Below are 24,624 nucleotides of genomic sequence, written 5' to 3' on the forward strand. Positions count from 1 at the left end.
TTTTTTTGTTGTTGTTGTTGTTGTTCCTTCCTTCCAACTGTTTCTCATATGTCCCACCCTAATCTGGAATTCACAGAATTCCACCTGCTTCATGCTCTCAAATTCTGTATTCACATACATATACACACACACACAGACACACACAGACACACACACAGACACACACAGACACACACATACCACCCTTAATGCAGAGATTTAATGGTTCCATAGTTCAGTAAACCAGCTGTTTGTAAGTATATAAACACACAATTCATTAACCACAAAAAAACCATTTGTGCATCCCCCCCCCCCCCCCCCCCCGCTCACTAAGAATGCAGGGAATTGGTGAGGGCCACCAGCTCCCAGACCCGGCTCCTATCCCCAAATCCTATTCCTGTCCCCAGTGTCCACTCTCAATCTCTGTGAAGGGGGAGGGGTGGGTTTCCCTGGCCCCCTTCCCTTCAGTTATCACTCTAGCAGCCCTAAGGACCAGGAGCCACAGTGTCCCCATGTGTGAGAGGATGTGTGTCCCCTGGACCATAGGACAAACCACGCTCTGCCTTGTACTTTATCTGAGCTGCTGGGGGACCCAGTGATGCTGGTCTATGATTCCAGTCTTGCTCTCCTGAAACAGCCCCAGATCCACAGGGTTTTAATAAACAATGCCCCGTGGTCCCCTGACAAGCTGTGGACCCATCACATCTTCCCTCATCTAGCCTATACTAATGTAATTCCATGCGTGATCTGTAATGGCTGCACCACAATTCTCCATGGGGGAAATGGAAAGATGAGGACCTTTAAGATCAAAAATGGCTGCTGTGGTTATGGCTTAGCAGGAAACCTACCCAGTGTTGGGATCTCTCTCATATTAGCCGTGGTTTTCTGGAGTAGCAGAACTTATAAAATTCATCTCTATATATTATCAGAAAGGATATGTAGAATGACTTACAGGCTGTGGTCCCACTAACCCAACATGATTGGCTATATACGAGAAGTCTAAGAACCCAGAAGTTGCTCAATTCTTGAGGCTGGCTCTGAAATGGCCATTCCATCTTTCTGTCAGGCCAGCTGCTTCAGGTGGGTAAGCATGGTACAGCCGGTGGACTCCACAATCCCGGGCCCACTGCCACACTTCTTTGCTGCAAAGTGAATTCTTTGGTTAGAAGAAAAACTGTGGAATCCCATGTTGGTGGATAAGGCATTCTGTAAACCCACAGACTACCCGCCTGGGCATGCATGCGAACGTAACGGAAGTATTTTTTAAATGAAAGGACGCTACAATCCACATCTGATCTGTGGGATGTGAGGATCTTCTAGGGACTTGGCTTGAAGGGGCATGGGTTCATTTTACTATTAAAGAATTCCTATGCCTTCAGGAGACAAACTACTCCAGACAACTGAGTACGGTGCTACACAGTTACGCGCATGGTTATTTGACACAAGCTAAAGTCATCAGAGAAGACAGAGCCTCAGGTTTAAGAAATGCCCCTAGAATATGAAGCTGTAGGCAAGGCAGTGGGGCATTTTCTCAATTAGTGATTGATGGGGGAGGGCCCAGCCCACTGTGGGTGGAGCCATCCTGGGGCAGGTGATCCTGGGTTCTATAAGAAAACAGGCTGAGTAAGCCAGGGGAAGCAAGCCAGTAAGCAGCACCCCTCTGCAGCAGCTCTTTTCTCTAGATTCCTACCCTGCTTGAGTTCCTGTCCTGACTTCCCTCAATGATGAACAGGGATGTGGAAGTGTAAGCCAAATAGACCCTTTTCTTCACAACTTGCTTTTGGTCATGGTGTTTATCACAGCAATAATGACCCTGACCAAAATTAATATATGGGAGGGGCAACTGTTAATAATAGCTTTGGCCTATTCTGGCTCGTGCTCAAAGAAGAGCAAGCCTGGAATAGAAATTCTACAGACTTATATACACCTTAGGCATATACACTCCCATCCTTAAAGGTCCTTCAGATTATGGCCTTGGGTTACACTTTGAACAATTTAAACAGAGATAAAAGACTGCAAGCCCTGCCACTTGGTCAGATGGAAGAATCCCCAGAGCAAAAATATTGCCAGAATAAATTTTATGTATGCCAGTGTTCTTTTGCTCAACTGACAGAACCTTGCTTCTCCTGTTAAGAGCACAAGGAACTTCATGCCTCACCAGTGGCTGTGACCCTGCCCCTGAGGCTTGATCTGCCCCTTAGAGGCATGCTCCCTGCTGTGCACATGGACCTGTGACCAGTTCCAAGTCAGGCTTGTCTCCTTTTGTAATGGGAATGGCGCCTAATTGGAGGCCAATCTTCCTGAATAAACTTTAGCAGAAACTTTCTCTGAGACCCTAAGCTTCACTTGTGGTATAGATTTTCTTTCCCACAGTTTCTAACGAGCCTGGTTAGTGTACCGCTTATCTCAGAGTACAGGTGGGGCTCCCTAGCCAAATTCTGTTTTCTGTAACAGTATTATTTCCTAAGCGAGTTTATCAGCAAATTCTGTATAGCATCCAATTTACCACTTCAAGTCTCTCCTTCATCCTTACTGGGAAACTATGCTCAACCAAAATAGGAACACCCAAAACACCTCCCGGTCCCACTGAGCCCTTGGTGGTGGTGGTGGGGGGGGAGGGGTCATTGCACCCTTTTATTTCAGACTACAGAGATAACATCAGAACAGTGAGGGATTTATTTGATCATTTTAATATAATTCTGACACAGTTTTAAATGAGACAGTTACTGGCTTCCATGGAAGATCTAAAGGTTTCCAGGCCACCTGGGTACATTTCTACTACTGGGAAGTTGCCCTCCCTTTAGGTAAGAGTAATGCCTGTCTGTGCCTTTCAGTGCGTTTTATATGAAAGTGAATGTGTTTGTAAATACAGACGTTTAAAGAATTTTTCAGGATTTTTTTTTAACCACTATAGCCTTTACAAAGAAACAAAAGAATAAATTTTTTTTAAAGCTCCAACACTGAGGCTTCTAAACAGCTGCCATCCTCATGGCTCCTGCTGTGCCTGCCTGACATCACAGCAGGACGGGTTCATGTTCTAGTCCTTCATGAAAGGGGGAGACAGACTGGCCATCTCAGCCAAATGATGGAAACAAATGGACAGAGCAGGAAAAACTAAAGCTTCAAAATGGAGCTCTATTCCTCTGACTATAAAATGTCCTCATGCATACCGAGTACACACTTGCAGTGTGACTGTTTGGGGGCGGGGGATCACTCACACTCTCATCACTGACCCCTTAGAAGTCTCAGTATGCGAGCCTGATAAACCCATTGGTTCCCCAGGGTGAGCTCTGTAATTGAACTTTGGTTTGTCACTGAGACCTAATGAAATGAGATTAGGCATTGCTCAGTCCCCCTCTGTGGAGGAGGAGAAAATTCTCTCAACAGATAGTAAATTCATTTGTAAATTCTCTTATGTCTGGTGGTATTCAAGTTTTTTAATGATTAAAAACATGTATTGATTAAAATTGTTTTTGTAAAGGAGGGTGTGGTGGTTTCAATGTGCTTGTCTCATAAGGAGTGGCACTGTTAGGAGGTGTGGCCTTGTTGGAGGAAGTAGTCACTGTGGGCGTGGCCTTGGAGGTCTCCGCCTATGCTCAGGCTCTACCCAGTGCAGAGAGTTAGTCTCCTTCTAGATACTCTCAGGCAAGATGCAGAACTCTTGGCTCCTTCTCCAGCACCATGCCTGCCTGGATGCTGCCAGGCTTCCCACCATCATGATAATGGACTGAACCTCTGCAACTGTAAATCCGACCCAATTAAATGTTTTTCTTTATAATAATTGCCTTAGTCATGGTCTCTTTTCACAGCAATAAAACCCAAACTCAGACAGAGGATGATTAAGATTAAGATGTGAAGATTAAGGTGGATGGAAGCTTCCAGAATGGAAAAGAAAACTAGAAAGCTTATGGACATGATGAAGGTCTGAGTTAGTTACGCACATAAAGGATGAGTCTTTGAGATCATACAAACTGTATCAGGCTTCTGTGGTCTAATATCAACAATCACAAGAACTTAGTTAAACACATACCTAACCAAGTTTATTTGGAATTGCCTGATTATAGGGATATTATACAGTAGCTAAAAGAACCACACTGGTGTAACTGATGTTCTGGGTGTTGAATTGTTATACTTACATGCTAGGCCAAGCAGGCTTGACTTATCCTCACAGATCAACAACTGGTAAAGGGTCCAGGAGCCTGAGATTCTCACAAGACTAGTGACTCCCTGAGGGCCGGATGGCTCCTCAGTCAGGAACTAAACAAAAGTTAATGTTGGCTACTCACATGATCTTCAGTGCACAGCAGGGAAGTCTGACCAACATAAAAAATGGCCAGTGTGTGTCTTTAAGAGGTCAAGGGCCTGAAGTCCTCAGATATTGTAATTAACCCTATGAAAGCTATTAGGACAGAACTTCTCACTAATGGTTCTCATGTATGTGTGTGTATCTCTGTGGGTATCTGTGTCTGTGGTCTGGGTGTCTGTGTGTATAACTGTTTTCAGAGGTTTTGGCAGGAGCTCATGATAGCAATCACAGGACCAACCACAGCTCATGTTAAAACTCTCCCCCGCCACATGAAGTCAACCTGACTTATACACCGTTTAACCCTAAGAACAGAACCTAGGCACATCCCTGTTGCATGGTATTTGATCACACTGTGAACTCTGAGGTTGTGTATTCACTGAAAAAAAAAAAAAAAAAGAACCTTTTCAGTTGTGGTGTGGCTCAGCTTTTTGCACACACTTTTAATCCCTCTGACTCAAATAAAAGAAGCCCTTAGTGCACACCTTTCTTCGCCCTTCATGGGTCTGTATTTATATATGTACATAAACATATACATGATAAACACATTGTCCTGCTGAATCAGAAGGTTAGTGCGGTGAAAGTCTCAGCCCTTGGGATAACATTTTGCCCTAGGTATTAGTTAACATATATTGCAGAAGACAGTAATAAGTCAATGAAGCAATACAAACATGTTTGCAAGATCCTGACCCCACCTTAGGCTAAAACAAGTCAGGCTGGCCTGCAGGCATGTACCGAGCTTGCAGGAAATCTTGCTAACTTGCATTGTTCTCCTGCAACTGCAAGACTTCCTGTTTGCCAATCAAACAGAAATACTTTAGAAAGAGAACTGTGTCTTACTCTAAAAACACAGTTCTGTCATGCTTACCGACAGCTATGCCAATGTGAAGTACCCTACTCAAAGGTTTTTGCCTTTATAAAGTCCCGGCTCACTCAAGTCAGGGTTGTCTCTTTAGACTTGTAGTCACAACGGTGTATGTCCCTTTCTGGGTCTGTGTGGCTTTCCTCTTGGGTGAGAACAGGCCAAGTAGAACTTGTTGGGGCTCACACAGGATCTATTCTGTCCCTGAGAAAGAGGCTCTAATTCAACCCTGCAAGCTTTCTGTGATGTTTTCATTAGGTTTTGACCCACATAGACTCATGTGTTCGATTGCTTGGCCCATAGGGAGTGACACCATTAGGAGGTGTATCCTTGTCAGAAGGGGTGTGGCCTTGTTGGAGGAAGTGTGTCACTGTGTATGTGGGCTGTGAGGGCTCCTGGTGCTCAAGCTCTGCCAGTGCAGAAGAGACAGTCTCCTCCTGGCTGCCTGCAGAATGAGATAGAGAGCTCTCACCGTCTCCTCCAGCACCAGGTCTGCCTGGACGCTGCCATGCTCCCGCCATGATGATAATGGACTGAACCTCTGAAACTGTAAGCCGGCCCCAACTGAATGTTTACTTTTATCAAAGTTACCTTGGTCATGGTGTCTCTTCACAGCAATGGAGACCCTAAGTAAGACACCCCCTGTACTGTTTGGTCTTGTGAAATCTGGTGAGTGCACTCTTTTTGGTGACTGAACAGTCTCAAGCCCAGGATATTGGATGATGTCTTGTTGACATTTGAGTAAGGCGACTCCTGACCACAGGACACCCTTGGTTGTCAGTCTGCTGTGTTGGGTGAGTGAGAGCCTGGTGGTTGGCCATTGCTTGTCTGATTATTATTACTGTTTGTATTTGTTTCAGTGAGCTGAATCCCTGTCTGGACTCCTTTGAAATGGTAATTGTCAGGTCTTGTGTTTGTTTATATGTACAAGTTTTGTTGAGGATATGGGAATGGGACAGCTACCTCCTAACTAGTCCTGTCTCCTAGCTACCTCCCCATTAACTAGTCCTTCTCCCAGGCTACCTCCTAACTAACTAGTCCTGTTTCCTAGCTACCTCTACACTAACTAGTCCTTTTCCCAGATAGCTCCTAACTAGTCCTCCTCCCAGATACCTCCTAACTAACAAGTCCTGTCTCCCAGATCCCTCCTCACTAATTAGTCCTGTCTCCCAGATAGCTCCTCACTAACTAATATGACGTGGAAACTTAAGGGTTCTTTGAGAAGATGGCGTTCTGTTGGGGCAAACACGTGAAGGAACATTTAGCTGAAGTGGACACAGATGAAAGCCTCAGACAGACTCATGAAGGAACATTTGACTGAAGCAGACACAGGAGAGAGAATGTTCTGCTAAAGCAAGCATGTGAAAGGACACGTGATGAAAGATTATTTGCTCACGACACACATGTATTGGTCTGCCTTACATTGCATAATTTAGCAGCATTTGTCAGGACTCCATAGAGAGAAATACAGCAAAAATCGCCTGGTGGTGTGCTGCAGCTTCTTGTTGCTTCTGCTGACTGGGACCGATTGGCAGAATAATATCAGCTGAGGCAGACACAGGTGCTGAGGCAAGACCCATGGTGGGCACATGATGTTTGGAGGGAGTATAAAACAGATTTAATGGACCATGACGGAGTCTGGGCTGGGCTTGCTTATAGAGCTAGTTGTTCAATGCATGTGGGTCTCTCATCTTTGCCGAGAGAGGCACAGCTGAGAACTCCTGGCATTCCTCCTGGTCTCTCCTGCTAACTTGAGCCAAGGCTTAGGCCTGGCTGTCTCTGCTAGGTCATGCCACTGATGCTGATTCGTGTTTGCTATCCCGACTCTACCGAACTAGACTGCTGGTGTATCTGAAGTGTTTGCGAGTGGATCGAGCTGCCACTGGCAGCTAACTTGTGAAACTGCCAATTTCCAGGCAACATAGCAGACAATATGCTTCAAAGAACCTTTCTAGACAGGTCTACTTCCCCCTGTATCCTTTTTTTTTTCCATTACCTCTTGTGGGTGGTGGACTACAAGAGAGGTTAAAGTGTTTAATAAAACACCAAAAAGAGGTTTTGAAAAAAATTAAACTTGTCCTGCCTCCCTACTAACTACCTCTCACTAACTAGTCCTGTCTCCCTGATACCTCCCCACTAACTAGTACTGTCTTCCACTACCTCCTCATAACTAGTCCTGTCTCCCAGCTACCTCCCCACTAACTAGTCCTGTCTCCCAGTTCACTCCAGGATCTTGCTCAGTCTCTATCCCTCTCATTAGCTCCATGAAATCTGATGTTTAATTCCTTTTAAATCTCGTATCTTTGAGTTTCCTCTGTTTGTTCAGGTTACTCCCTATAGTCTGCCCCTTGATTTTATTTTGCATGGAGTCAGATATGCTGTCTTTGGGGTATAAATAATACCAAAGCATCATTTTATGCTGTTCAACATTGTTATGAAGCTGGCTCTGGAGTTGGATTATGGCTTTCCTCTCCCAACCTAAGCATGCTTGTTTAGTTTCCTCAAATCTCTGTCTTAGATCAAATGGTCATCTGACTCTCGGCCAGAAAGAGAGAGAAAAACAGAACAGCCCAGGAAAAGACACTATGTGCTGTAAGATAGCTCAAAAGAGGACTATTCCCAATAGAAATTACTGTTGCTTGGGAACACAGAAGGAACTAATAATTCCTGTCTCAGGCTTATGTGTAAGAAGAGACCTGGGAGGATCCCGGGATACCTGGCATCAAAAGTTGTATCAGTTTGGTTCTGCTTTGTTCACCACTGAGGACTTGGTACCAGCATCCACATGGAAAATATAATAAGTGCAGCTACTTGGCCATGAACACAAAGACACACACACTTACATATACAGATGCACACACATACACCCTCATACACACACACATGCAGACACAGAGATACACATAAAATTCCTCATACACACACATGTACAAACACATGGAGAGACACACACATATACAAACACACAGAACCTCATACACATGCACATACATACACACATGCATTCTCATACACACAAATGCAGACACAAAGAAATACATACACACACACACCTGTACTTCAATGGTCCTGTCCCTCAGAGTGCACACACACCCTCATGACTTGCTGTGGTTTATTATTGTTGATCAGATATTGTTTGCCAGAACCTCCCAACAGGTGAACAGATGGAGGTCAAGCTTGAGTTCATCCCTCCCCTTCTGAATCTCATCTCCCGGAGAACACTGTCTGAGGACAAGGCAGATAAAGCAGGCTGTGAGGAAGGCTGTCTGTGATGGGGCAGGATGCAGGGGTTGAGGGCAGCTGTCAGAAGCCTGAAGTCTGATCACAGGTTGGACCCTTCTTCACCAGAGCCTTGGGTAGGTAGCATCCTGCCCTCTCTGGGTCAAGGGCCTGCAGCAGAGCAGGACATGACCCTGACTCTGGAGCTTCCTGGGCAGGTCCTGCTGGGCTCACAGGACAACACATGGCCAGTTCTTGTCCACTTGAGAATGGAAGGAAGGCAGGGCACAGCAGGCCTACCCTGCAGTCATGGCAGCCCTAAGGCAGGAGGATGGCAATATCCAGGCCAGTCTGAGCTATATAGAAAAAGCCCTCCAAAATATAAAAAGAGACAAAAACAAAAAAAATTGATAGAAATTACGAAAACTGTGATTCTCCTGGTTGGGCACATCAACCTCCGTCTGTAATAGAAAACACAATCATGTCAGGAGCCCATATTCTTACTGGGAAGGGGATGCAAATTAGGCCTGAAGGTGAGCTCTGTGACAGGCCACCTGGGCCCCTTGGTCAGGCTGCTGAGAAGGTGAACAGTAGGTCAAACATGGCTCAGGCCCCTGAGGATATATAGAGCTCTCCCCTGGAAGCCATACCTCCCACCTGACACCTCTCATTCAGTGACAGATCCTTCAAATGAGAAAGTGGGCATAGCCAGAGGGATGGCCCTAAAGGCCACTGCAGCCTGACCCACCCCCACATCCGCAATCACCACCCCCACACCCCATCAAACTGCCTTCCTGACCTGGGTTATGGTTCCAACATCCCTGCAGCCATGCTAACCTCCATCTGGAGGGCACTCATGGCATCACTGGTTCCCTAGCAACAGGAAGATGCTGCCCCAGGAGGGGAAAGGTCCAAGTGCAGGTCCCTCTGTGTCTCTGTGGCTGTGACCCAGACCTGCTGAGTCCCATTGGTCATGTGACAATGAGACAGGGGTGACAGGATGCTTCATGGACATAACGGTGGCTTCAGAGTCCACAGGATGCCAGCCCCACTACACTCTGCGTGTCCCTGAGCCAGCAGCTTCAGGTCTCCAAGTCTGTGTGTATATGTGTATGTGTGTGTCTGTGTGTGACTGAGTGTGGGCAACCTGTGTGTATATGTCTATGTGTGTGTCTGTGTATGTGTGTCTGTGTGTGTGTGTGTGTGTGTGTGTGTCTGTAAGCACACTCATGTTCATGTGTGTAACAGCAGAGACAAAGGTGAGAGGATAACTTTGGGGATTTGCTTCTCTCCTTCTACCGTAGGAGTCCTGGAATCAAACCCAGGTCATCTGTATTAGCAGCAAGTGCCTTCACCGGCTGAGCCATTCTGTGAACCCATGAGATCTATGAACAGTGTTAAGATGGCCATGAAATAAGGAGAGCCGCTGGCCTCCACAGGGGGGAGGAGACCACAGATTTGTGAGAATATTCTCCAGGTAGATGAAGAGAACGAGGGTGTGCGAAACGGAGAGGATGGTAACATGTTCTCACCGGCACATCCCAGGGGCACACTGAGGAACCGTCCTTGTTCTTAAAGCATGGGTACCGAAGCCAGGTGGCAGCCTCTCCTGCTAGTCGTCGCCAGCCCTCTGAGTTCGAACCTGCAATGTTTCCTGTTGGGTCAGCCGGGTCCAGGATCACAGGCCTGCAGAGCAACATTCAGGGAGGGAACTGAGCAGCTGGCCAGCACCTCAGGCACCACTGTACAAGAACAGAGGAAGAGCCCAGCAGAGCATCTCTATCCAAAGTTTGTCCTTTGTCCCTGCCCCACAGCAAACAGCAAGACTGGAGGGATCCTTGGGCATGACTTAGAAGGCCTGGGTTCGAATCCTCTACCCTTTAGTAGCTGTGTCACCCTAGGGTGACATAGTACTCTATTAGTTACAGGTAAACTGGTCCACCGCTGGTCTTTGATACCTCACAGTCTTATGATGCTGTTGCTGTTGGATAATCTCAGTTCCCACTCCATGTCCTCCCCTTCCTTTGCTGTTTGGGTCTGGACAGTGTCAGAGCCTTGGTCTCCTCATCTGCAGAGAGGAGAGCCCACCCCAACCCCCGGCTCCCAGGGCATTAGGGCCTCATGTCTGTCAGGTGACAGAAGGACAGCTTTCAGTACAAGAGATGCTTCAGTGACACAGATCTCCCACCTCCCCCTTTCTACATAAGTGCAGCCTGACTCCATGGAGAGCTGATCTGCATAGGGACACACTACCTGTTTCCTCTGAGCTGTCTGTGCAGGTAGCTGGAGACATCCTCATGTTCAAAGTCATAGTACATTGTCCAGTAGATTCGAAGCTGTTTGTACTTAGTGACCAGTTCTAAGACAGTTCTGAAGCCCTGGGCTGTGTCAAAATAAACAAATCCACTCCCGCGTTCCCAGACATAGACTGTGAGCAGCTCCAGGGCGTACTGTGGGGGCAGCGGCTTCCCCAGCTTCTCCTTACACTGAGAAGAGAAAGGCAAAGAGAAAAACGGGGCTCTCAGCTGTTGTGTGGGGGCCACTGCTCACAGGCTCTATTCAGCTGCCTCAAAATGATGTCCTTACAGGTTTATTGTCACACAGCCACGCCCAGTCACTTAGATTCAGTCTATGGCCCCTCTTGTGCTATAGCCAAGAGCTGAGAGGTTGAGACTGACCCTGTGTGCTCCACAAAGACAGTATTCACTAGCAGGCACAGGAGGAATCAAGACACCATGAGTGACAGCTAGGAGTGAGGGCGGGACATAAGGAGAGCTCACTATGGAAGTTTTCTCGAGGTCTCTGAAGTAACATGGAGGGGGCCAGGGAGATGGTTCAGGGGTAAAGGCCTCCCTCCCTGTGCAGGGGTGAGAACTAGAGGTCAGACCCCAGCATCTACATGAGTGTCAGGCTCTTGAGGAAGCTGACTCTTAATCCAAGTTCAAGGGGGGTAGAGATGGGGCTCTCCATAGCTGTGTGACTGTCCAGAACTTCTGACCCAGCACACTGAGTGCCATGTGTGAGACCCTGACTGATTATATAAGGTGGTGAGTAATTAAGGATCTGCTCTCACTGCCCTCAAATGCTAAAGGACACACGTGCACACATGTACACAACATGTGCTCCCATGAACAAGTGTAAACACGCACACACAAAAACACTCAGAATGCAACAAGAAATCACACATTTAAAGACACAACTTGACAAGTCAGGAAAATCAAAGTCTAAAAGGGGACACGCAGGGTTTGCCGAAGATGAAAGAAAAACCCAAAGGCACAAATGAAGCAGCAGCCAAGCAACAGTGAATTAGACACGGCTGAAGAGAGAGTTAGCTGACTGAAAAGTGGACTAAAAGAAATCACCTAGAACAGACAAGGAAAGTCCTCCTCTCAGATCCCCCTTCCCACTCTTTCCCTCTCCTACAGCATCACCTTCCCCCATCTCCACTCAGCCCTGCTTCTCTCTCATCCCCTCCGTTCTAATTCCCTTCCACCCACTTTTTCTTTTACATTTTTTTTCTCACTGCTTTTGCCAATTTTTATTCTTTTCATCAACCTGAGACAGAAACATCTGGAGAAGATGGACCCACAGCTGAGAAAATGCCTCCATCAGACTAGCTTGAAGTAGAACATTTTCTTGTATCAGGTGATTAATGTGGGAGGGCCCAGCCCATTGTAGGTATTACCAACCCTGAGCAGGTGGTCCTGACTTGTTTTTTTAAAAGCAGACTTAGCAGCCAAAGGTATCAGCCAGCAGAGTTCCTCCATGTCCTCTGCTTCCCTCAGTGATGGAGTGGGATGCAGGGATGTGAGGCAGACAATCCCTTTCCTCCCCAGTTTACTTTCCAGCATCATCTTTACCACAGCCGTCAGAGCAAACGAGGACAGACACTGGTCCTAGGGAGGGGGCCCTGCTGTGACTGACCCGCCATGTTGCTCCTGGGGAGGACTGAGGAAGGATGATGGAACTTTGGGTTGGAAAGCTGTTGAGAGCTGAGAGCCTGACAGGCTGTTTGTGAGAACCTGGAAGACAGGAGGGCTGAGAGGCAGGCAGGTGACAGAGGCTGGAGTGAAGTTTCAGAGGAAAGCAAGGACCCCATCTGGGCTGCTTGTGTGCTATGTTTGCATGAGGAATCAGGGGTTTCTCATCAGCTGGGGCTGAGATTTATCTCTGATGAAGAAGAGACATGCACCTTGGGGACAAAGCCATCTGAAAAGGGTTTTCTTATGGTCAGCAAACAGTAGCTGAGATCCAGGCATCCCAAAGCTGCATCTCCAGCTTGTAGATCACACCTGGAACTACAGAGAGGTCTCCCAGGTGGTAAGGCTTTAGTCCCACAAAACCTACAGGTTTGGAGGGGTCATGGGGAGCAGCTGAGGCCTGGCACTGAGAGAGGCCAGGAGAAGCCACTGGTGAAGTGCAGCCTCAACAGCAGTGATGACCCACTGGACTTGCCCTGAGCAGGGGATGACTGCCAGGAACAGAGCAATGTGAGAACAGAGCTGACCCGAGCCTGAGACCAGCTGTGTGAGCTGTGGATGGCAGAGCCCGAGACGCTCAGAGAACTGTGAGTCCCAGATATCAGATACTGAGCTTTTTGCTCTGTTGGGGTTTGGTTGTGTTTTAATCAGATTGTGACAGTGACCTGTTTTTTCCCTCTTACCGAAAGAAAATATTTAATTTGTGTTTTTAATGTTATATGAGCCCACCGTTGAGAGACTAGTCTTTTAAATGTGTTGGAGTTTCTTTAGGTTTGGTTTTTAATTTGAGGACTTTAAAGCTGCGATGTGTTTTATGATGTAATACTGACATGAGATCTTAGGGACAAGCAAGAAAGGAAAGGTTACGGTTCAATCATGGTTTATGTGTGTGCCATGTTGAAAAGGGGTATATTGTGCTGGTTAGTTCTTCGTCAGTTAGCTTTCTCTGGTAGGAGTCAATCTTGATCAGTAAAATGCCTCCATCTGACTAGCTTCAGGTAGTGTGTGTCCGCATGTTACTAATTACTGACTGATGTGGGTGGGAACAGACCACTGTGGTTGGGCTCTATAGAAATGCACACTGAGAGCCATGGACAGCAAACAGTGAGCAGAATTCTTCCATGGTCTGTGCTTCAGGTTCCCTCTGAATTCCTTCAATGGTGGAGTGTGACCAGGATGTGTAACCAAGTAAGACCTTCCCTTCCTAAGCAACTTGAGAAGGAACTTGGTCATGTGATAAAGCTATGACCTCAACAGAAAGCAAACTAGAATATACATTTTTCTCTGGCCCGTGTCTACACTCTCTCCAGATGAAGCCCACGGTGACTGGAACAGATGCCTTACCAGTTGGTACCAGTGTTTGACCAGGCGGATGAGACTCTTCACCTTGGGTGGGCACTGCTTCAGGAAGTTCCGCTGGAGCTCCGTGAAGCAGGTAGAGAACTCGCCTTCCTTCTGCAGGTAGAGGCACTTTCTGATGAGATTGGCATAGATTTGGGGGTCAGGCTTGCTGTAGATGCTAACATGGCCTGTAAAGGAGGTTTCATTCATTTTAACATCTCAGCCCTTCTATGAGGTTCTTCAGGCTCTCTGAGGTGACAAGGTCAATGGCCATGGGGTTCAGCAAACAGGCAGAGCTTTTCAGCAGCAGGCATCAGTCCACATTTACCCATCTGCCCCACTCCTCAGGACCGCACACACGCTGTGCACTACAAAGTCTGTGCCACCAATGGGTCCTAGTCCAGTGCCTTCCTCACAGGCCTGGAGACAGTGGTGGCAGGAACCAGTACACAAGGCAGCTACACGGTAATTGGATAACGGCCAAACACATCTGGTTCCAGTATCTTCTGCACGGTTCTTGTCAACTGTGTGTACTCCTGCTTGTGTCAAAGTTTACTGTGGAGCGGTCTGCTGCATTCGTGTATCATGTCTCATGCTGACAGAGTCTCTGCCCTATTTTGTATATGGATTGCAAGTGTTTTTGAGGAAGTATTTGCATATGTTCAGAGACAGGACAGGACATAAGATGTCTTCCTTTATAGTTTGTCAGCTTGTTTCTTTGCAGCAGGGTCTGTCTGTAAACATGGAGCTATGCTGGCATCCAGCAGGTCTTACAGATTCTCCTGTCTCTTTCCTCTCATAGTACCAGAGATATAGGTCAATGTGTGGCACTTCCTAAGATTAGTTAACGGGTGGCCGTTGGGGATTTGAACTCAGGTCCTCATGCTTGTGCAGCAATCACCCTTATCCACTGCACTGTCTCCCCAGCCACTGTGTGTTTTTGGTGGGTGATTTTCTGAGTGTGTTGTCAGGAGCCATACTAGGACAAGCTAATAACTAGCAGGTGATCTCCCTGAAATGGTCTGCTTCGGATTACAATATAATCTATGACAGATCCACTCTTATTAGGCAAGGCTGCAGGAGAATTCATTTTAGGAAAAATTCCTGCTATTAATATGCTTTTCCTGTTATTATTAAACATATATAACAATCACTAGGTATTAACTTACCCCTTTTGAGCAGATCTCTGCAGATCTATGAAGATGTACTGTCTTGTGGTGATGCTATATAGACAAATAGATGATTTATTAAGTGTTAATGATGACCCTATAAGAATTCCTAAAAAATATTATCAGTGATTATTAAGCTCTTTTATAGTGGGACTGCTATTGGGTCCTTTTCTGATAGTCAAAACTGCAATAAGAACTCTGCCAGTCTCACAAGTGTCACCCGTTAATTGCTCTTAGATAGTAACCAGACTTTCTCCTCCTCAGAGCACGTTCCAAGAGGCTGTAAAACAATTAACCAAAGGTCATAAAAAGGGAAGTGATTTATTATAGGTGCTAGGACAGGAGATAAAATATTGACTGGGCTTTTCTATACAAAACTTCACTAATAATTTAGTTATGGTTTTCAGTCTTCACTGTGGAGCTGTGACAGGTGATAGATGTTTAACTAATTACTCCTAACGAATATGCATGTAAACATTCTCTGTTGTAAACTTCTATTTCAATTTATGATTTGATTTTTTTGTGTGTGTGAACTCGTGATGAACTTTGAAACATGCGGTCATGTATTCTGAAAGATGTTTAAGTGCTGAGGACAAAGAGAAGAGTCAGAACTGAGCTGAGAAGAATTGAGCTGTGAGAGAGAAATGTGTTAAGTTTTTAGACAGAACACTTTTTAGACAGAACTGAACTCAAGAAGAACTTAGAAGTATAGGCCTAGCTTTGGGAGAAAAGACATTGGGAGTAAGAGCATTGTAGTAACTTCAGAGCAGGAGAGAGCAAGATTAGAAGGAGAATGAAGAGTGGAATAATGTAGAAACAACAGGTTCCATTAAAAAGTAAGAGAGCAGTGTGCAGAATGCAGAGGGAAAGAGGACAAGACGCTTCAGAGAGCAGAAGGAACAGGCAGGCTTCTCCTTACCATGGGACAATGTTGGGAGCGACCTTGCTTATACATTAATGGCCTAAGTCACCCATAGGCCTACGTCAGCCATATGTGCCTACTGACACAGAGTCTTGGCCTCTGTGGGAAAACACTAACCCTAGAACAGATAGCTATAGATTTTGTAGACAGGTAGCCCTTGTGGGAAAGTACCAGCCTAGATCAGAACAAATGAATAATAGATCTTACGGACAGGTAGCTTTGGTGGGAAAGTGCTGGCTTAGATAAGAACAAATGAATAATAGATCTTATAGACAGGTACATGGTGACCTGTTCCACCCTGCTTCTTCTGTGAACTCTTCACCCAGCCAATATCCTGTTCTGAAGAACATCTATACTCCCCCTGAGATCACCTGCACTCCCCAGAAACAAAGAAGACCCTAAGTCATCCCCTTCCCCATATCCTGCTCCTATGTGTATATAACCCATGTGTGGAAAAATTAAAATTTGACAGCTTGATCAGACTTCCAGACAGGCTGTCATTCTTTGCATGCCCTTGTCCCCCATTCTCTCTTTCAGGTGGTCCCCTGGTCCCAGTTCACTGCCATGCAGACTGGAGCAGGACAGAACAGGTCCTTTTTTTTAATACAAAGCAGTCTTAGTCTTATTAAAAGGAACAAAGCTTTCTTCCTACAGACTTGGGTTTAATTCATTTATCATTAAAAGGATAGAAGCTTTTTCTTTCTCTATGCAATAAAGATTGGAGCACACTTTTCATCCAGAATGTGTGAGTTCTTTCAGCACCAGTGCATATGCATATGTAAGTATGGATTGTGTGTGTAAGCGTGTAATTGTGAGAAAGTATGCAAGCTGGGCTTAACTGGTTTGAATGGAAATGCATAAATGCACATGTGTGAATCTGTATATGGACCTATGTAAGTTTATGCATGTTTGCTTATGTAAAAGCTTTTCCTTCTGTGAGTGTTATTCTCTTCTTCCAGTTCAATAGAAGTTTATTGCTCCAAACTTCCCTCTAGCCGGAAAAGCAAGAGGCATCTGGACAAAAGGGAAAAGCTCTAGCAATTAATTCTTTACTTAATCTCCTGCTGTTTTAGGATGAAGAGCTAAGTGCCAGAGACCGAGTTTCTAGCCTCAGAGGAACACAGAAGGCAGGTCAGCTACAGTAGCATACTAACTTAGACTTCGATAAGTAAACTTAATATCATGTGGTTTTGTTTGTCCAGGTTCTGACAGGAACAAGATGTGGTAGTGTTCGTGTGTGTGTGCGTGTGTGTGTGCGTGCGTGTGTGTGTGTGTGTGTGTGTGTGTGTCCTTCCTGTGCACTTTTACAGTGATTGGGCAGCAGGCTATGGAATAGATGTGTGTATGTGTGTGCAAGTGTGTGTGCACATTTGAACAGTCTAGGCAGGCTGTGCCGTAAGTGTGTGCAGGTGTGTGGCTATGGTTACAGCAGGCTACACCATCAGGCTGTGAGGTTGGCACGGGGCAAAGTCACTCACGGTTGGAGCTCGGACAAGCCAGTCACTCAGTGACCAGGGAGGTCTCTCCCTCGTGGGCTTATTTTCAGTTTCAGGGTCTAGATTACAATACGGCTCATGGCCTATTGCACCTTGTGTAGGGCTAGGGCTGTGGTCCTCTCTTTGGCTGTCGCCCACACCACCATTCCCAAGACAATCCTTCTGTGGTGGAGCCGCCTCCCCACTGGAGAGCTGCTGAGGCTGAGGAAGTCCATGACCCAGACAGGTTTCTGGGGGAGCCCCCTCCTGGCTCATTTCTGGGTCAACCCCACTGAGCCCCCTCCTCTGAGCAGGGTTCTAAGCCTCTTGCAGTTTCCTACAGCAGACTGTCCTGGTGCTATTCCCAGGCTGGCCCTCTCAGTCCCTACTGTCTGAGACTCTGGACTGTTTCCATGGCTCTCCTAAGCCAAGGGCTAGTGGCCTTGTCTCTAAGTTAATAGCAGCTGTTCACCCAGAGGCCAACAGGGGGGTGCTGTGTCCCACAAACATAACCCACCCCCCACCCCCCTACCCCCGCCCCCAACCTTCCTAAACCCACACTGCACTTTCTGTGTTAGTGGTTGTCTTGGGTAGAGTTGGGCAATTTGTAATTTGGAGAGAAACTGTGTGTCAGGTCTGGTATAAGATTGTTACAGTATATTTGATCACACTGTGAAGCCAAAGTTTTTACTGGAAAAAACACATTTTTAGATGTGGTGTGGCTCAGACTTTGCACACACCTTTAATCCAGGAGCATACTGCTTGAATATTGTAAACAAGATTAAATAGGTCAAGAGGCAGAGCAAGTGCCAATTGTTCAAAAGTGAACACGGGATTATTAAGAAAAAAACCATAGAGCATAAGAGAGAGTCAAAGGGAGGGATAGACAGACCCACAGGAAGTAGAAGAGAGTTTGAAAGATTTTTTTGAGATGGCATGAAAGAGGGGATACATTCTGGAACATTCTAGCTGAGGAGGAAGATCAGCTGGGTGCTTTCTCTGCCTCCCTGAGCTAGGAGGCTTTTACCACAGCATTTGGCTTGCAAGTCTTCATTGGTAAAATTGAATAATTGAGATTTTCGTCAAAAGACAAGATCTTTTAATGTGTAATGATATAACATGTCTGTGCATGTGGGTGGTTGGGACAGTGGTGGCTGCATCTGCAGATTCACCAAGGGGACAGAGCTCCACTGAGAGGATCTGCATCTGGCACAAACCCTCCTCAGACACCCCAGGTCTCTGCCCAGCTCTGAGGTTCCCATTCTTTGGGAGAAGACTCATGAGTTTGTTATTTTCAGTGACGTCTACACTGTCTCAGGTTTAGGAAGACACAATGCACAGCCAGCCATGAATAGGACTGGTATGTTAAGGGAGCATCTAGTGTGACTCCCTCCCCTAACTGAGCCAGCTCACCACTTGATGTCCTTCTGGGATGGATTCTCTCTCCCCACAATCAAATTTCTAAAATCCCTCCTCCCCAGCTCAGCTTTAAAGAGATACTCTCTTGAGGTGAATTTCTCAACTATTAGAGTTTTCAGTTCAGGGATGGAAGGTGTGGTCTGGGGAGACGGCTCAGTCAGTAACATGCTTGGCTCACAAGCTTGAGGACCCATGTAGAGATCCCAGGGATCAGGGAAAAGGCCAGTGTTGGTGGGGTAGGATGTAATCCTAGTGCTGAGAAGGGGGAAGGAGACTCGAAGGTCCCTGGGGCTCTGCCCAGCCAGTCAGGCTCATGTGTGAATTCTGAACCAGGGAGAGACAAGATCTCAAAAAGATGGATGACTCTTGAGATGTGTTAGCCATGGCTCAGAATCACACCCACACACAAGAGAACACCTATGAATCACACATGCAAATGTGCAGTGCATATATGCACATAGCTACACACACATACACACATACATACGGATACACACATATACACACCTCTCCCCACACACACACATACACACACCCACACACAAGAGAACACCTACAAAACAGACACATGCACATACATACATAAACACAATACATACACACACATACACACATTCACACATATACACACACATACATACACACATGCACACTATACACACAAGAGAACACCTGTGAAACACACACACACACAGGTGGAACTAGAAGGAGGATGAAGGCATGCACAAGGATGAGGTGAAGCTCTCTGGCAGGCTGACTTACCCAGGACATCAAAGGCTGGAAGCACATCAAACTCCACCTCTTGATGAAGGTGAGGGGCACTCAGCTTGAAGCTCAGAGACCGGGCGTTGGGCCACCATGAACTCTGAACCTCAAACTTGACTCCAAAATGTCTCTCACGCTGGACCTCATACAGCCGTTTCTTAATCTCCCTGATGAACTCTCCCCGACGGTTTAACTGATCCTCAAAGCTGGTGAGATTGTTAAGGAATACCACCAGGTCAGCATCTGACTTTCCCTTGAGTGTGGTGCCTTTGCCTGAGGAGCCACCCTGAAAGACAAGGATGAGAATGACAAGGGACAGGGAGAGCCATGCTGGGCAGTCCAGATGCTGGACAGCCTAGGAATCCAGCACTGAGGGGGATGGATGGATGGATAGAGCAAGCTGCCACATGTTCAGTGGAATACTAGTCAGCCCTGAAGAGTGACATCAGGATCCATGCAGGAAAATAGAGGGTTCTGGATCTCTTCATGGTACAGAAGGTAAACCAGACTCTGAAGGACAGACATCCATGTTTATCTGTGGAGTCTGTGTGTGTGTGTGTGTGTGTGTGTGTGTGTGTGTGTGTGAGAGAGAGAGAGAGAGAGAGAGAGAGAGAGAGGACTGTGTATGGGAGTTGGGGAGGAGCCAAAGGAAAAGAACAAGGAAGAGCAATCAGGGGAAACTCTAGCACATTTTCTCTCACGTAGAGTCCACATTGGCTGCACTCATGTGACATGCAATCAGAGAGGACTCTCTGGGGAGGGTCTTGTGTGTGGAGTAAAGGACAGTAGTGGTTGGAAGGAGACTGACTAAATTAACACAGATATATGACAACGTAGCCATGGTCCCACTGTTGGCATTGTTAGTTGGGAGGAAATGTGCTCAAATGACATCACTTTCTTCTAAGGAAATGGCCTTGTGTGATATAGAATAACATAGAAAATCATAGAGAAACTGAAAAGTTCATAAAAGTAATTTAAATCTGTAAAACAATTTTTTTAAAGAAGAATTCCCACTGAGAAGAGCCTCCCTAAATCAAATGCTGAGAATCATCACTAACACACGTGAGCACCAGCCACTGTTGAGAGGGGGCATTACACATTGTCACATGTGCAGATGGAGAGGGGGGTCAGTCGTCAAACGTGCCAGCTGTTCCTGCGGATGACCCAAGTAGGCCAGTTCACAGCCGCCTATGTAACCTCAGCTCTAAGGGATCGGACACCCACTCTTTGATCTTAAGAGAACCTGCAGTAATGCATACAGAGCCCCCACTCACAACTAAAAATATAAAAATACAATCAACTAAAAAAAAGAAAAAAACTTCACTTTTGCAACCCTCACAGAGCCTGAGAGTTAGGTGCCATCATCATGAAATTCGATTTGACAGACCCAGAACTGAGCCCAGAGAGGGTTCATCAATCCAGTCACACAGCAGGAGGGTCCTGTTCTGTCCTCTGTGTCACATTTGACTTTTGACTTAGTCTATGTGTCCTTGCCATCCCGGGGCATGGACTGAGAACACTGGGCATGGAGAAGGAAGTTAAGTTACACTATGTCACACAGCAGTGCACAGGTTGGGTCCCCCCCCCCTCCGTCCCAGATTCCCACCCTGACCAGCCACTCTTCTCCAGCAATTCTTTGCTGATCTGGGCCTCAGTTTCCCTGACTCTGAAATGGGCGTGGCCTGGGAGTGGGGAACACAAACTGTAGCTGAGGCTCCTTCTACAATACAGATGTGGGACCCAGGGGAAAGAACCCACCGCCCAGGTGTGATCAGGGATGGGGAGGAGGGATCAGAGATGCGGCCTGGCTTTTGAAAGTCCCCTACCACCCCATCTCGGTCAGGTCAGGCTGAGGAGGGCTCACCTTCACCACTTTGGAGACCCTCACTGGGTGGGCAGCACCTCGGAAGCATCTCTCCTTCAGGAAATCACACACGATATTGATGGCTAATTTGACATCGGCACCAAAGGTGGTGTCCGGAAGGAGGTGATCCTCTATGAACTTGTCCAGCTCCGAGGCTGAGATACTGCTGAGTCCGTGCCCCATGATAGGTCTGGAGCTTTTGCTTTTGCAACCTGCAAGTCCTGTGTCTCCCAGCCTGAGCAGGGAACAGATTTTTCAGTTTCGATTTCCCTGAAAGGGCGGGGCTATGCAAATCAGCCAGGTCCGGGCAGCCAATGACTTTCTGAGCTTCTGACTAGGGCCCTCCAAGTCAGAGCTTTCTTAGGACTCTGGGAAGAAGAATGCATAAAGAAACTGATCTGGTTTTTCTCAGGATTTCTTCTGGAAAAAGCTGTTACACAGCATGTTTTAAGAGCAATCTGTACACTTAGAAGAAAAGGGGAAACCAAGTCAGGAAACTGCAGAAGATGGCTAGCGGCTCCTGAGGTTGGCTTCCAGCTCCTGCAAACTTTTTAGGCGGAACTACATGTTCTTTTAAAGAACAGCACTGAACAGGTTTTGCTTTTTCTTTACCTCTAAACTTGCAGATCTAGGATTACAGAAACTTCTAACAGAAAGCTCAGCCTTCCCAGAAGCCCCCTCTCATACTCTGGTCTTACATTTTCCCCTGTGGTGCTGGGAGGCGGGGTCAAGGTGGGAGCTAACCCAGGGCATTTCCACAGTCAAAGCACAGGCTGTACCACTAAGCTCCCTTCAGCACTGGCTATTACAACGAGCTGTCTTTCAGGGCCACAGCCAGGTTGACAGCCAGTCTTTGGGTGGCACAGGTCCTGGATACACACTCATGGGACCACCACCCAAGGCCGCATCAAAACAGTTTGGTGCCCTCCAATCCCCTGCCTCTGTCTCCTCATCTCTTGTTTAGTGTTTTCCACTTCCTGGTTGTTGTGGTCTTACTTTGAGGCCAAGGCTGGACTTGAACTCATGATTCCTCCTGGTTGGTCCCTTCAGTGCTGGTGTTACAGGGTGGCCACTGTGCTTACCTGTCCCTATGTTTCTACCTGGCTTAATAATGTCTTCTGCAATATGTGTTAACTTATGCTTAAAGCAAAATACCCCCATGAGGGCTCAGACAGCTGAGAGGAACAGTGCTATGTTAAACTGTCATCATTCATCAAGAATATATGTTTATTGTGTAAATATACAGATAAAGACCCATAAGAGGGTGAGGAATTTGTCCCTTAGAAAATCAACACCATGAGGGTGGAGAGACGGCCCCAAGAGCACTGGAGACATTGCACACATATGGTACAGAGATTTATCCTTAGGAACACACACATAGGTTAGTAAAAAAATAATAATAATAATAACACAAGGTGTGCTGGTACACACCTTTAATCCCAGCACTCAAGAGGCTGAAGCTCCTAGATCTTTGCAATTGGAGGCCAGCCTGATCTATACAGCAACTTTTAGGCTAGCCAGTGGTGTATAGTTAGACTTTGTCTCAAGTGGAGAGGGCTGGAGAGACAGTTTAGTGTTTACAAGCTGTAGATGTACATCCTGGGAAATCTGTTCAATTCCCAAACTGACATAGCAACTCACACTCAGGCACAGATGCACACAGGCACACACGCACACAGGCACAGGTGCACGCGTACATGCACACGCACACACACACACACACACACACACACATATATTCACACACGCATGTGTGCACGCACACACATATGTATGCATGCACGCACATATACACATGTGCACACATCCACAGGCACATTTAAGCCTGCCTATGCACATACACAAATACACAAACAGGTGTACACCCACACATGCACACATGGACATTGACCAGAATTTACTGTGATGCAGAGATGAGAGACCAGCCTTTTGCAGGAGCAGAATTGTCCTTTATGCAGATCCATGCTGGTGGAGACTGGTCACCGGACACAGGAGCTCCAGGTGATTAGGGTAGAGGCGGGACCTTTGGGGGTCTGCAAACCTGGTCCTGCTGTCCCAAGCTGGAGAATTTTAGTGGGGTGCTTACCCCGTTGGCCTCCCTGATCCTAACTGCACACTGAGACCAGCATACTTCTCCTCCTGCAGGGAGTCACTCAGACTGTCTGGGGCTTCTAGGTCATTAACCCTTCATATACAGGAAAACAAGAAAGAAAAGCAGCATTGTGAGTAGCCCTGGCAGTCCAGCACGCAGAGGCTGATGCAGGAGGATGGATAATGGAGGCTGGTCCATCCTGGGCTAGACCACAGCTGGATTCACTCCAGAGTGTGAGAAAAAAAAACCTACAACAGATGAGAAAATAAATGGAAAAAATGATCCTGCCCAGGGCTATGACTGAGAACACACTTTAGGCAGTAACACAGTTTTTCCCTTAAAGAAACAGGAGCGGGAAGTTCTGCTGACCATGGTTGTGTTATTCCAGGTCAGAGGTGAGCCCTCAGCACAAAGTGTCAGCTTCTTTAAATTTCTTTTAGTCAGCCAGGTGCAGTGTCACAGACCTTTGACCCCAGCACCTGGGAGGCAGAGGAAGTTGGACCTCTGTGGGGTCTTTTTAGGCTAGCCTGGTCTACCGAGTGAGTTCCATGTTAGTCAGAGCACAGTGGTGAGACTCTGTCTTAAAAAATAAACAACACCAAATTGTTATCAGTTTTTGTAAGCCACCAGATAGATTCTGGGAACTGAGCCCAGGTCTTCCTCGAGAGCACTCAGTGCCTTAACCTCCTCTGCGCCATCTCCCCAGCCCCCAGGTACAATCAATCTTCTTGGCCTCATTGGGATCCTTCTTGGTGGATCCTGAGGGAACTGGGATGTGAAGGTCCCTCCCACAAGTGTCAGGAAGGGAGGACAAGAGGCCAGCTGAGGGTCCTGAGCAGATCTAGGGAGGGCCAGGCTAATTATGCTTTAAAATATTCTATTCCATTTATTTCATGTGTGTGAGCGTGTGACGTCAGAGGACAACTCGTAGGAGGCTGCGCTCTCTCTCCTTCTACCACGTGGGTCCTGGGGACCAAACTCAGGCCACCAGATTTGGTGACAAACACCTGCGCCCTCTGAGCTACCTCAGTGACCCTTGTTGTTGTTGTTTTAGGACATGGCCTCATTGTCTCACAGGCTAGGCTAGCCTTCAATTTACAGCAATCCTCCTGCCTCCATGCCCTGAGTGCTGGGATTATAGTGTGTCCCTACACCCGGCTCATCTATACTTTCCCATGTCCCCTGTGCATCTTAACCAGTGTCACTAAGTCCAGTGAGGTCAACGCCCCTGACG

The 24,624-nt window shown here is 46.9% G+C and overlaps 1 protein-coding gene and 1 long non-coding RNA gene across 2 annotated transcripts; one reads left to right on the plus strand and one right to left on the minus strand.

Annotated features, from left to right (window-relative positions):
• Window positions 1-8,242: 8,242 nt before the first annotated feature.
• Window positions 8,243-21,548, minus strand: LOC143437706 (2'-5'-oligoadenylate synthase 1A-like). The gene is made up of 6 exons (XM_076922666.1): window positions 21,299-21,548; window positions 19,432-19,720; window positions 13,688-13,872; window positions 10,617-10,849; window positions 9,896-10,049; window positions 8,243-8,824 (listed from the first exon to the last, which is right to left on the minus strand). Exons 1-6 carry the CDS (start codon window positions 21,479-21,481, stop codon window positions 8,720-8,722), a joined length of 1,149 nt encoding a protein of 382 aa, XP_076778781.1. The 5' UTR covers window positions 21,482-21,548; the 3' UTR covers window positions 8,243-8,719.
• On the plus strand, window positions 12,054-13,741 carry LOC143437707 (uncharacterized). The gene is made up of 3 exons (XR_013107041.1): window positions 12,054-12,930; window positions 13,481-13,531; window positions 13,654-13,741. It is a non-coding gene; the product is annotated as an uncharacterized LOC143437707 (long non-coding RNA).
• Window positions 21,549-24,624: the final 3,076 nt, after the last annotated feature.

The sequence above is a fragment of the Arvicanthis niloticus genome, chromosome 24, assembly GCF_011762505.2.
Source record: "Arvicanthis niloticus isolate mArvNil1 chromosome 24, mArvNil1.pat.X, whole genome shotgun sequence".
NCBI lineage: Eukaryota > Metazoa > Chordata > Mammalia > Rodentia > Muridae > Arvicanthis > Arvicanthis niloticus.